Source organism: Orycteropus afer, unplaced genomic scaffold (assembly GCF_000298275.1).
Source record: "Orycteropus afer afer isolate SDZICR_OR568_19922 unplaced genomic scaffold, OryAfe1.0 scaffold00703, whole genome shotgun sequence".
Lineage (NCBI taxonomy): Eukaryota > Metazoa > Chordata > Mammalia > Tubulidentata > Orycteropodidae > Orycteropus > Orycteropus afer.
The window spans coordinates 412,578-427,650 of record NW_006922290.1 but is presented as its reverse complement, the minus strand read 5'-3'; the positions used below and the strand labels follow the sequence as shown (position 1 = coordinate 427,650).

General features: G+C 33.1%; 1 protein-coding gene across 1 annotated transcript in view; it reads right to left on the bottom strand.

The window, feature by feature from the left end:
• Positions 1-15,073, bottom strand: part of DLG1 (discs large MAGUK scaffold protein 1) — a 392,072-nt gene that overhangs the window by 147,484 nt on the left and 229,515 nt on the right. Inside the window, exons 6-8 of the mRNA XM_007957092.2 lie at positions 10,590-10,643; positions 2,479-2,529; positions 362-486 (exon numbers count right to left, since the gene is read on the bottom strand). Of these exons, the coding sequence (XP_007955283.1) occupies positions 362-486; positions 2,479-2,529; positions 10,590-10,643 (230 nt within the window). The remainder of the gene's footprint in view (positions 1-361; positions 487-2,478; positions 2,530-10,589; positions 10,644-15,073) is intronic.

Genomic DNA, 15,073 nt, shown 5'->3' with positions numbered 1-15,073 from the left:
ATGATCTTCTGTATCTTTAAAGTTACATGAATGTTTCTCATACAGAAAAGAAATGGAAAACATTTTGAGAATGCATTTTAAAACAGGAATGGAATCCTATGATTTCTATAAATTTCCTCACAAACAATTATTTAAGTTATCAATCAAAATGATTCAAAATGTTGAATTCCTAAAAGAAAAGAGGGAAACATGCTTAGGGCACAATTATCCCATTCATTCATTTGAATGTTGTTGACCATCTACTCTATGTTAGTTACAACTGTAATGATGTTTCTTACTTACATTTATCCCTCATCCAATTTACTTTAAGAAAAACATACAAAGTGGATTCAGCATCACAACATAAAAGTACAAAACATACCGCAATCTTCCATCTTGAGCAGCTGCTCCTCCTGCAATAATTTTGGTAATGAAAATACTTGAGTCATCTCCAATGTGTGGGTTGTCTGTGCCTCCTGCAATGCTGAAACCAAGCCCCGAATTCCCCTGGGGATAGAGGAAAAGAAAATTCTAAGACTAGGTGTAAACAGATAAAAATTGATTAAATTCAATAATGTATATAATTATGAAAATAATGTATGGATTATACACATACATATTTTTTAAATATACAACATTCCAAAGCCTAATAGAAATTATCTTTATCAATAGGTTTCTGTCATTGTAGGACCTAGAAACTACATTAACACAGGAATATACAGACAAAGGTATGAGTGTGAGAAATATGAAGATTTTAAATTAAGAAATGAACATGCCCCTATGTAAGAAAAGTCTGTTTCTCTACAAAAAATTCAGTGGCATTATAGTTGAGGTTGGTGAGGCTGAAGAAAATGTACTTAGTACACTGGTTCTTTCTTAGTCTATAGTTCTTTCATCAAAGTATGTGTAATCTGTTTGTTGATTAATCACCCTTTTGGAGAGCTACCACTACAAATTTCTTTCTTTTATATTCAACCTAACCTGTGTTTAGTAAGAAATATCTCCTAAGAGAAGAATACTGATTTGTCTATTGTTATTATTTCTCAGTTGGTAAAACCCATGTATTATTTCAGCCTTTCAAAAAAAGGTTGCTTTTGCCATCAGCTATTTTAAAAAACTAAACTGTAGTTGCTAAATGACAGCTATCATTTGTCTTTGACATGTTTAGCCAATATACTTGAACAGTAAAAGTCATCATTTTTCACTACTATAAGCCTAAACTGAGAACTTAAAACTGATGAGTTTTCTTGGTAGCAAAGTAAATTTTGACAGAGTAGCTCTACATTTTGTTTGTTTTACATACAGGATTTAAATTTATTTATTTATTTATTTTTAATAAAGGGTTCTGCTGTTACAAAAAGTCTTTAAGAAGAATTTTTCTTAATGATATAAAAAACGTTTTTTGGCAAGAATGTTCTGACTTTCAGGCAACTCAAGAGAATGGTTATATCTGGGCCTATCTCATAACTGTTAATATTAAATAAACTAAACACACATTCTACCATGGTTCCAGAAATCATATTTTAATTAAGGAATATTTTTTCAATATCAACTGATTAAGAGTTACTGGAGTCTCAATAATAGTACCAACAAATTACGTGAGGTCATCAAGTTACTCAGGTATCTAAGTTCTTCAATTGAGTTAAAAAAAAAAAAATTTATATAGATATATATATATATATCTATATAAACACCATTGCATCGAGTTGATTCAAACTCATAGCAATATTGTCCTGACTAAATAAAAGTAAGTGGTAAGTCACTGGGAAAGAATGAAGAGTAAAATAAAAATGCTTAGCAGATGTCACAAAATACCCTATTAAAAATATATGTAACAATATGCTAATAATGCACTTACTTGAAAGTTATTCGGGCATCGACCTCACTTGAACAGTGACTTAAAATTCAAGTTAGAGGCAATAAAGATCTGTCATATATGTAGAAAAACCTACTAGGGTCTATTCTGACTTCAAACATAAACAAATCTAATTATCCCTGATTTTAGTCTTAAACATACAGACATTACTCTTGCCTTGCACCTATCTTCAGTGCTCATTACTGAAAGATGTATATTGTTAACACATAAAACAGCTGGACAGCAGATTTTTTCACTGTTGTAAATGCAAGAAATGTCGGATAATGAAACAGTCGATAAATGAGCTTTAGATATACAGTGATGATATAAGACATTAAAAGTAAGGGAAACTGAGTCCAGAGTAAACTGAGAACTCTACTATATTTGTAACTTTTCTGTAAATCTAAAACTATTTTAAAATAAAAGTTTATTACAATTTTTTTTTAAAAAAAGGTTAAGAAAATTAACATGTTCTGAAAATATTATGGCTAATTTTATTATCTGTGAATTTAAAAATGAAATCATTATTATATGATTGTTTTATAGAATGATTTTCCTTGAATTCCATAGGAAAGAGCAGTGTATTTAAAGAGTTCTTTAAAACAAGATTTATCCATAGCAAATTAAAGGTAATTAATTTTTACCCTTTCAAGTGTAATTTCTTCATATTCATAATCTGCATCAGTACCATTAACCTAGTGGAGGGAAAGAAGAAATTCAGAATGTAAAATATGAAATGACTAGACAATTTTTGCATGATTTATTACAATTATGACAGTAATCAAATTACAGAAAAAAAAAAAAAACCACCAGTTGTCATCGAGTTGTTTCTGACTCACGATGACCCCATGTGTTTCAGAGTATAACTGTGCTCTATAAGGTTTTCAATGGTTGTGATCTTCCAGAAGTAGACTGTCAAACCTTTTTCTGCCGTGCCTCTGGGCGTGTTTGATCTCTCAACCTTTCAGTTAGTAGCTGAATGGTTAACTGCTTGCACCATCTAGAGACTAAATGCATTTTAATAATTTTAGGGAAGATTTTATAAAGTTAGTTTCAGAGTAATCAAAAGTTTTTCAAGGAGTAGAAGAGGACAAAAGTGATCAATGAGTTGACATTCATCACATCAGGAATTTTAAATACAGGAAGGTACATTTAGGTTTTTTTTATTATTGAACTGTAATTTTTTCCTTTCATCTACACATCTAAACAATTGCAAATTTTTACCGATTTGAATGTTGTACTTCCAATTTTCCTGAAAACCATTCTCTCTTCATTTTCATTTCTATTACCTTGGTTCACAGCCCTTGTACTATTGTCAATGCAATCTACCCCACCATCCAAATAATTCTATGTGTTTTAAAGATCTGTCTTCTTGAAGCTTATGTTTAATATAACATACCTCCTTCAAAAATCTCATGCATTCTTCTTTTAAAAAAAACTTTTTGGCTTGGTAATAATGCTCTCTATGAACTAATTCCAATTTATCACTTTAGTTTCATTCCTAATATCCGTATCTCACTTCTTCATGCACCTAACATACCATCCAATGTGAATTACTGGCTCTTTTCCCTTTACATATGCTGCTGTTTCTCATTTCCATAACTGTGTAACTTTAGTGTGGCCTCTATCACAAATATCACTTAGAAATTTCATGTCCAAATCTGATCCACTATTCAAGATCTTGCTCAAATCTTACCTACAGTCTTAACTAAATAAAAGGAAAAGCATGAGAAAGGATGGGGGAAAAAAAAAAAAAAAGAATACTCTTATTCTCTCCAATTTATTCCCTATTCCCTTCTGGAAAAAATAACTCTCAAATTGATGGCCACTAGATACTCCTCGGAAGGAAGGTTAGGCAATCTACTTCTGTAGTGATAACCGCCTCGGAAACCCAAGGAGGGGTCACTATGAGTTGGGGCCGACTCAATGGCACATAACAACAACAACAACAACAACAGTAAAATGTAAGAATTCACTGGAATCAGATTAACCTGGGTTCAAATCCTGTCTGACCATTTCTAGTGATATGAAGCTGGGCAAAAATACTCAATCTCTCTAAATCAAGTGAAGTTGTGATAAATTGGATTTCAAAAGGTACATTACATCTTCCATCCAACATGTTCTTTTGCAGTATGAATGAATGGTCTCATCATCAAGAGGTAGAGTTTATTCCCCTTCCCTTAAATCTCAGCAGATCCTGTAACTAGCTTTGGTAAAAAGAATGTGATACACACGATACTATATGATTTTTGATGTTTGGTCATGTGATGCCTTGTCATATTTACACTTGTCTCTTAGAATGCACTTTTTTAGAGCTTAGTCACCATAATGTGAGGAAGCTCAAACAACCTACAGGGAGATTCAAATGAAGTAGAATCAAAGATCTCAGACAAAAGCCCCAGTTTTGCTCCTAATGAGCAGCCAGCCACATAAATGAGTTTTTTGGGATTTTCCAGCCTTTTCTGGTGCCTCAGCCACTACCAGTTGAAGCAGAAGAACCATGCAGTTAATGCAGAAAATCATGAGAAATAATAAATTGCTGTTCTTTTAAGCTAGGACGTTTCAGGGTGGTTTGTTATACAAAGTAATATAACCACAACAGAAATAATAAATTTCATGTGAGTTGCTTTGCTTGCTTCACCATACTGTAGGAAAGTGGTCCTAAAAATAATTTAGGTCCAGTTCAGGTCTCAGGAGTTTTTTTTCCTTGAGGGCTTTAGAAATCCATCTTTGCTGTTTTTCTGGATTCTTAGTTATTATGGATTTCATGATTTCAACACACTATTACCACTTTGTTTCCTCTTCTTTCTCACCTAAGGAGATTTAACCTTTTGTTTTAAAATGATAAAGTATAAATGCATTTACATATATTTTAAATAGTATTATTTCTATGCAAAATAAAATCCCTAGCTTCAGCTACACTTCCTTTCTTATTCTAAAAATTATCTGCATCATTATTTTGCATTTACAAAGTGGTCATTTCAACACTGATAATATATATGCAGAATGACCACTCTATGTTGTGGCTTTATCTTTTATCAATTCCTTATTCTTTTTTTAAAAAAAATGTTTCTGGAATTAAATGCTTAATTTATTTATTTATGCTTACTATTATCTGTTTTTTAAAATACACAACAAACTTTATAAATTTTCCTTTGCAGCTGGTTTTGATTGAATCCCATAACTGCTATACTGACCTCCCTTTTTGTTCATTTATTTACTTCTAAACAGTCTGCAATTTTATTCTAGAAAATATTTTCAAATAACTGTGCTTATATGGCCCTTTTGGTATTAGTACCCAAGTTTTGTGACTAAGGCCTTATAGTTTTTGCTTTTAGAAATTTAAGATTTTCACTATTAAAACTTTTCACAAGACAGGTATTTAGTAAATGACCCTAGAGCTTAATGTAACAGCAAGTCATGATAAATTGATATCTGGGTGAGGTTTCCAGGTAGCATGTTGTGTTGTTGTTATATGCCATCAAGTCAGCCCTGACTCATAGCGACCCCTCCTTGGGTTTCCGAGGCAGTACCACTACGGAAGTACGATTGCCCATCCTTCCTTCCATCCGAGGAGTGGCTAGTGGGTTTGAACCTCCAGCCTTCTGGTTAGCAGTCAAGTGCCTTAGGCACTATGATACCAGAGATCCTGAGATTGAAGGAACAAAAAAAAATGAAATGTGACAAAGAGTTCATATGGACAGAGTGACTTTTTTCCAAAACCCTCATTAACCTGAAACTGTTTGAGAATTCCAAAAATATATAAAGAATTCAATGACAACATTAAACACATTCACAACAGGCTTCTAAGGGCAGAGAATACATTACCAAAAACACACATTACAGTACAAGAACCAGTGTAAAGAACAATGGTAACGTGGTATTTTAAAAGATAATTATCTTTCCCAGCAAAATTGCACAATGGTTGGTTTGTTTAGTTTATTCTTTATATCTTTATAAAATGTGGATTCCAATAGGAAAGAAATGCTTGGCCGGAGGGTTTATCACTTTCAGTTAACAGACAGGATGAAGGATAAGTTGGGAACAGAGAAAAGAGTAAGAGTTCAGTCTTTAGATAAAATTAATATACTGACAAAATATATGGTTATTTTTTCTCTTTGAAAATATGAGAGTGGATTTAGAATACTGTGTTTTAAAAATTGTGATGTGGGTGAAAGTTTACAGAGCAAATTCACTTTCCATACAGCAACTCACATAGAATACCATTTTTTTGCATATAGTATGTTCACATACATAATGTGCATGTGCATATAATGTACATAGCATGCAGAAAAATCTAATGTGGCAAGGGACTGTGCTATTTGCAAACAACCAAAAAACACCATATAATGTATATGTTATCTGTGTAAAAAACACAGTAGTGCTTGAGAACACCTGGCAGTTGGAGAAATGTTATTGCTCACATTTGGTAGGGTTTGAATTTAGTCCTAGCAACTAAATGGGATTTTGTGTACAGGGTGGTAGGTGGAGAAGAAATTATTTGTGAATTGGGGTCTGATTATGGAAAGTCTTGAATGATTTCATAAGGAGTTAAAAATATCGGGCATTCTGCAAACTTTTTTAGTATCAGGTTTTCAAGAAAAAGAACTATGGCTGTAATAAAACAGAAATGAAGAGAATTTGGATAAAGAAATTATGTCAGTAGCCAAGGTAAAAAAAAAAAAAAAACAGATTCTAAAGATATTTAAAGAGTAGGTGACAAGTTCTTAAAATATGGGGGAAAAAATCCTAATATTTCTGGGGAAAAACCCACAAAACCATATAACTAAGAACAACGAAAGTATAATAAACATGAACAGGAAAAATAATCAGGGTATACAACACACATCAAAAGTAAGTTGTACCCCACTGATCTAACTGAACTACGCATATAAACTACTAAAACTTTTCACAAGGTAGGTATTTAGTAAATGACCCTAGAGCTTAATGTGACTGCAAGAAATAATAAATTGCTGTTCTTTTAAGCTAGGACGTTTCAGGGTGGTTTGTTACACAAAATAATATAACCACAATAGAAATAATGTGTAATTATTTAATTACGAATGTTTAATAATGTTTTACTCTCTAATACTGAAATCCCCCATGATCATTTTTATTTTCAACTTTGTCTGTTCTTGAGTGTTTACTTTTCTGTATCAACACTGTGCAACCGAACTTTCTGAAACAACAGACATGTTCTATTATCTGTCCAATATAGTAGTTACTAACCACATACAGCATCTGAAATGTAGCTAGTGCAACAGAAAAATTAATTTTTAAAATTTAATTTAATTTTAATTTAACAGCAGCATGTGATTAGTAGATACTCTATTGGATGGTGCAAATCTAGATGAATGCTTTCATTAATTCCAACCCTACCCCTCCAAAGCAGTCATACACACATCTTTTTTGGGGCTGTGATTGGTACTATACCAGATTTATAAATTAGTCTGAGGAAAATAAAGATCTTTACGTTATTGTCCTACTCAGCAACAAGGTATGCTCTTCACTTACTTGAGTATTCTTTCATGCCACCTATAGTTTTCCTCCAACTAACTCTATACATATATTATTATTCTTTTTTTTTTTAATTGTGATTTGGGTGAAAATTTACAGAGCAAATATACTTTCCATACAGCAGTTCACATACACTTTGTCTCATGACATTGACAATTTAGCACAATGCAACATCTCCTCTCCCACATCCTCCCGATAGTTACCTCTTCCCTGTGTCCATCTCTCTGTGCACTCCTACCCCCTGAGCTGTCTCCCTGTGCCTGAGCAGCCCTTCTTTCTCTCATGCTTATTCTCTCCAAGGAGTGTATCTACCTCAGGTAAATGCTCAACTGATATACCTGTCTATTGTTTGGCTGGAAGCCACAGGTGTGTGTGTTTTTGTTGCCATAGTTAATAGCCTCACATTTCCAACTGCTTGTTGCTAGTATAATAGAATAGTATTCATTGTTTAACTTTTAAAGTATATATATTTCTCTTTAATATAATTTTGCTTTAATTATGGGTACATATATGTCATAAAGAAGCAGAAAAATTTATAATATAATATCTTCAGTCCCTTATTGGCACAGACACTTTAATTTTCTAATCACTCAATAGTAATATATATAAATATAAATATAAATATATATATATATATGACAAATCCTATTATGTAAAAGTTATAACATTTGCCCAAAGGAAGAAAAACAGAAGCTTAATTTACTAATTCCCAGTTGTTAAGGTTCAATTCAGTAATACTGTTCTAACTATAAGGAGCTTTGATGGTGGATTGCCTAAGGCATTTGACTGCTAACCAGACGGCCGGCAGTTCAAATCCACCAGCCACTCCGCAGAAAGAAGAATGGCAATCTATTTCCCTAAAGATTTTCCATCTCAGAAACCCAAAGGGGGTCACTATGAGTTGGAATTGACTTGATGGCAGTGAGCTTGGTTTGGTTTTTGGTTCTAACTATGGAGTAATATATAAAAATTTAAGATTTTATCTGTCAATATTCATGACTCATGGTTCATATTAATGCATAAACTCAGGCAATTACAAAACCTCAAAGTCTATACCATCACAAAGCAAGAATCCCAAAATAAAAATGCACTGAGAAGAAAAAATGTTCTTCCTAATTAAAAATTGGGAGCTCTGGTAGCATAGTGCCTAAGGCACTTGACTGCTAACCAGAAGGCTGGCGGTACAAACCCACCAGCCACTCCTCAGAAGGAAGATGGGGCAATCTACTTCTGTAGTGATACTGCCTTGGAAACCCAAGGAGGGGTCGCTATGAGTCGGATACGACTCGATGGCACATAACAACAACAACAATTAAAAATTAAGATAACTAAATACAAAGTAGAAACTTTAAAATTTTTCCTAAATAATGAATGGACATTCAGGTCGATTTTAAAATATCATAGTTATCAATTATATTACATATGGAAGAGCTGAAGCATTTAGTATGTAAGAAAGCTACCAAAATCAGACTGAATGCATTTTCCCAACCGTTACTTTTCACAGTGTGCCTTAAGGAAAATAAAGACAAGGGGACAAAAAGAAATTATTTCAATAGTTTTACTTCCTTTCCAAACTGTAGCTAGTAAAGTATTCCAGAGTATTTGCTATGGTTTATGCACCTCTTCTTTCAACATTATTATTAGTTAAGAACAGGAGTACACAGAGAGTGAGAAAATTAAAGTTAATGTCACTGAATTTTAGCATCAGCTGATACTTACAAGTGAGTTCAATGGATCATTAATGGTAAAGTACTGAAAGTTTCCACCCTAAGATTGGGAATAAGACAAGAATGTCTGCCCTTACCACTTCTATTAATCATCGTACTGGAAGTCTAGTCAAGGTAAGTAGGCAAGAAAAAGATGAAAGAATCCAGATTGAAAAGAAAGGAAAGAAAAACTATCTCCCTATTAAGAGATATGATCTTGCATATAGCAAGTCCAAAGGAATAAACACATACACAAACACACTCATTATGATATATACACACTGCTGTTAGAATAAATGAGTTCAGCAAGGCTGCAGTACACAAGATCAATATCTAAAAATTAATTATATTTTCATGTGTTAGCAATAAAAACATCAAAAACAAAATTAAGAAAACAATTCCATTTACAATAGCATTAAAAAAGAATAAAACACTTAGGAATATATTTAACTAAAGAAGTAAAAGATCTGTATACTGAAAACTGTAAAACATTGCTGGAAGAAATTAAAAAAGACATAAATAAATGGAAAGATATCTACAATCACAGATTGGAAGATACAAAACATTGTTATGATAGCAATACTCCCCAAAACTATCTACAGATTCAATTAAAAATTTCACATGTCCTTTTTTGCAGAAATTGACAAGCTGATTCTAAAATACATATAGAAATGCAAAGGATCCAAAAGAGCCAAAATAAACTTGGAAAAAAAAAAACAAGAGAGTTGGAGGACATATTATAAAGCTACAGCAATCAAAACTATGTGATACTGGCATAAGGATATTGAGTCTTATTTGAAGTTTTACAATATCCTCAAATAGTTAATTCATGTAAATGCAAACAGAATATAAAGCCAAATAGAATTTTTAAAGTACAGATAGAAAATTAACTGTAATTTAAAATTTGGATGAAAGGATTTTTAGTCTATAAAATTATATACAATGGATTTTTTTTTTTCCCTCCAAAAAAAATGCAATGTATGGGCACTACTTCTACTTAAACATCTCTAAAGATACTTATATTTGGGACAAAAAATGTTAGTTGAGATTCTTCTGTTCTAGTTATTCATCATTAAGGGAAAAAGGGCTTTTTAACAAAGTAAGTTTAGAGAAAATTACCATCAATCTAAAGCTACAAAATTATAACTAATTATCTTAGTATATGATCATACACACAAAACTACTTACTAAAAATTTAGTTCCTTAGACTTCCAAAATGATTCTCTGAATACATGGCATTTGTATAAAATGACTATTGATCAGAGATATTCTTCAGTGGAAGTTACTCATCATTATTTCAAAATAAAATCATAAATTTCTATGTCAACATTTCTGCTTTACTAAAAAAAGACAATTAAATGTTTTCTTCAAAATGGTTAGTATTGCTTCATTTAATACAATAACTACGGCTTAGTAATAGTTTTTTTTTTCATTATAACTAGAAAATAAATCTGTATTCAGGTCTTTGTTTTGCGTCAAAACTGAATAGGAAAGGCAGAATTATTTAAATATGAGAAGGAAATGGAACTTACATAAGTTGGTGTTTCCAAGCTATCTGTGTTGACCAGTACTGGAGGAGGATTTGCCTTTAAAGAAAGAATTTTAAGTTAGTTTAACAAGAAAATCATAGCATTATATATTAATGTTCAAAATTGTTAGCAGCATATATGAAAGACCTGTTATTTCTTAGATTGTAATTTTATATGAGCTTTTCATATGCTAAGACACATATCCATGTTCCAGCACTACAGGGAAAAAATTAGGTATAAGCAATTAAATTAGATTTGCCTTTTAAGAAATAAATTGCTACTTCTGCTAATACAGACCTAATTTTAAGCTGTGCAAAGAAGTTCACCATAGTCTTTTCATAAAATCCACCAATTGTCTTTAATATAACAACTCTTTCTAAGTTGCTTAGGAATCAGAGGCTTTTCTTTTCCCAGGGAAACCCATAAAAATTCCAATCATTTTATCATTCAGGGAGAAATAAAAAAGAAAATTCTTCCCCACAATGAATTGTTTGAACATGAAAAAAAGGTCTGCCACACACACAAAGAAATCGATCTAAAACTTGAGAAAATTGGAAACACACTTTTAATGTAAAAGCCCTATTTTTTTCTGCTAGCAATTATTGCTTTCCATCTGTTATTTTAGACCACTCACAGAATAACAATGGTCTATCACAGCCCAAAAACAAATAGAACAATATACATCTAATGAAGTTTAGATTGAAAAACAGCTAGGTTTTCAGGTTAAGTTTGTTGTTATTGTTAGTTACCACTGAGTTGATTCTGAATCATAGTGACCTCATGTGACAGAGAAGTGCTCCACAAGGTTTTGTAGGGTATAATCTTTCTGCGAGCAGATTCCCAGGTCTTTCTCCTATAGAGCTTCTAGATGGGTTCAAACCACCAACCTTTCAGTTAAGCAGCCAAGTGCTTAACTGTTGTGCCACTAGGGCTCTTGGCCTAAGTCAGTAGTTACTATTACATCAGAGAAACTAAAGAATAAAACACTGATACCAAATGAAAAAAAGTTACCTACCTGGTGTGATATTTCTCAGTTTATCTTTCTTCTGCATATTTAAGATTATGAAAATACCAGTATCAAATCACAATATTTCTATAGAATAAAATGGATGACGATTCTTTAAATAAATTTTAGCTGACCTTTTTATCAAAATTAAAATTGCAATTAACTGAACTAAGAAAATACAAAAAAGCAGTACAGAAGAACATTAAACATATTAAACAAAATAACCATTTTCTTCCAAATGTACAGGTTTTAAAAAAAGATGACTATTCCAAGTTCAAGTGCTTCATATTATTTTCAGCAAAGTATTAGATCTGGAGGATCAAATGATGAAATAGTTAAAGAGACAACACAGTTTCACAGTTAAATAACTATTCAGTATACATTTGGGCTACATAAAGCAGCTGGTTAAAAGTAGTAATATGTAATACGTAAGCATGACAACCTACTTTAAGTGCAGCCTCATCTTTGAGTATCACAGTGTAGCTTCCAATGATTCAGTGAAAAATCAAACCTAACAAACTTGCTACTATTTGTAAGATTGCTACTTACACAGTTACTCAACTTAGATATTTGAGATTTTATGAAAATCTGAAATCATTTCTTTCCTAATTATCTATGAGATTCTTCAAGTTGACAATATTTTACTTCACTTAAACAATTAATGGTGTAACTTCACCTTTTCTGCTTAAGTAATTACAAAGGAGGGCAAGAAAGAACACAATTACTTAAAGTTACAAAAGAAGTTACATAACTCAATAACTATGTCAAAAACACATTTGGTTTCCTGTGCTAAACATGCAGTGGGAAAAAATTGGTTCTCATCAAAATCTAATTTATGCCATAATTATTACAATGCTAGGAACTCTGGTGGTGTAGTGCCTAAGGTACTTGACTGCTAACCAGAAGGCTGGTGGTTCAAACCCACCAGCCACTCCTCAGAAGGAAGGTTGGGCAATCTACTTCTGTAGAGGTACTGCCTTGGAAACCCAAGGAGGGGTCACTATGCGTTGAATCAACTTGACAGCAGTGAGTGTGTTTTGGTTGGTTTATTACAATGTTAGCTGCTTAAAAGAAACAACTTATCATCATCATATAAAAGTTACCATTATGATCCATAGAGTTTTGAGTCAAGTCATTTCAAAAGTCTTGCTGATATTAAAACATACATGAACAAAATGATATGAGGTATTAATTACTTCAAAATAAAACAATGGGAGGTTGGGGATGGATGGGAGGAGTTATGGATCAAATACCCAAATATGGATAACAGTTGTAGTTGGGTGACGGGTACACGTGAGTTCACTGTACCTCAATTATCAACATAGTTAGGTTCTAAAGACCAAGTCACTATGTAAAAAACTGGCATTATGCAAAAGTGGAGCATGACAACATCATTATGTAACTGCCAAATTACATGGCTATGTAACTGCAAAATTGCATCATTACATAATTTCCAAACCACTGATAACCATGACACAGACAAGCTGACACATAATCTTACTGTGACAGCCAGTGTCTGTTACTACAGATGTATCTCACTGAAGAGCAAAACAGGTAGATAGATTTACTATTATCGTAAATGTGAAATGTCGGATAAAGACATATAGTTAGTAAGTGAGGAGTAGATGTAGTCTCTTTACATTTGAGTATTTTTTAAATTTTCCATAATGAAAAGTAAAGCAAAAAATCATATTGAGTCAAGTACTCAGTAAGAGACTAATTGTGGAGGCTGCTGTAAAATACCATGAATTAGAGTTGCTATTAAGATACTAGCATTCACAGCCTAAAACTGATTTTAGTGTTTGTATTAGTTTCCTAGGGCCACCTTAATAAATTACCACAAATTGAGATCAATTTATTCTAACACAGTTCTGGAGGCTTGTTGTTATTTGCCATTAAGTTAGCCCCAACTCATGGTCACCCCACACACAACAGAATGCTCTGTGGTCCTGTGCCATCTCCACAGTCAGTTGTGGCTCAGACCATTATGATCCACAGAGTTTTCAGTGGCTGATTTTCAGAAATATATTGACAGGTATTTCTTTGTAGCTCAACTTTGTCTGGAAACTCTGCTGAAACCTGGTCAGTGACACAGCAAACATTCAAATCACCACTGATAGTTGGCGGCTGCACATGAGGTGCGTTGGCTAGGAGCTGAACCCAAGTTTCCTTCATGGAAGACAAGAATTCTACCAAAGAACTCCCAATGTCCTCTGAACATTGCCATTCTCATGACCTGTTGCAGCTGTGGATCAGATCACTATGATCATTTCACTGGCTGATTATTAGAATTCCACCAATAGGCCCTTCTTCTTAGTCAGGCATTTATTCTTAGTTACAGACTAATAATAATAGTTCTGAAACCTGTTCAGCATCATAGCAAAATGCAAGCTTTCACTGACGGATGGTGGCTGTGTACACAATACTCTGGCTGGGATTTGAACCTGGGACTCCTGCATGGAAGGTGAGAATTTTACCACTGAAAACTCCACACACACCCCCATCAGACAAGGAATTTGAAATCAAGGTGTGGTAGGACCATGCTCCCTCTGAAGAACTCCACAGAAGAATTCTTCTTTGCCTCTTCTTAGCTTCTCCTGTTTGCCAGCAATCCTTGGTTTGTAGATAAAATCACTCCAATTTCTGCCTCCATTGTCAAATGGTATTGTGATTGCTGGGGCTATGTGTCAAGTTGGACGGTCCACGATCCTGAGTGGTTTATAAGCAGTTGTGATGTGGCTATTCCCATTATAAGATCATATGTATATGTTTTAAAGTCAATTTGATCAGAAATTAATATTGCCACTCCTACTCTCTTACAGTTGCCATTTGCTTGATATATCTTTTTCCAACCTTTGATTTTTAGTCTATTTTTGTCTTTATCTCTAAGGTGTGTCTCTTGTAGGCAGCATTATTGATGGGTTTTGTTTTCTTACCAATCTGCAACTCTCCTCCATCTCTTGAGTGGTACATTTAATCCATTAATATTCAGTGTAATTATTGACAGGTATGAATTTGTTGCTATCATTTTGGTATTTGTTTTTCTATGGTGTCCCTGGTTTCTTTGTTCCATATTATTTTCTGTGCTGAGCTCATTATGTTTATGAATCATGTTATCATTTCCTTTGCTGCTGCTGTAATAGTATATGCTGAATATTTGTGCTTGTCCTCTTTTTTATTGCCATGTGAAAGTTTATCATTTTTCTTTGAGGTTACCCAATGATTTATACATTTATCCCCAAGTTTAGAACAGTCCATTGTATCCTGCAATTCTCTTAACTTCCTCATCATTTAGAAGTTCTGTGACTACAGTTTTTTCCCTCTTTTTGTTTGTAGTTGTCCTCACTTGCCAACTGATGTCTCTGGTTCCCTGTTTACAGTATCTTGTAAGCTCATTTTACTTTGGATATGTCCATAGCTGTGGTTTCTGGGTTATGTCATCTTGTGTATTAATGGTCAGTTGTTATTTGCTATTTTTGGT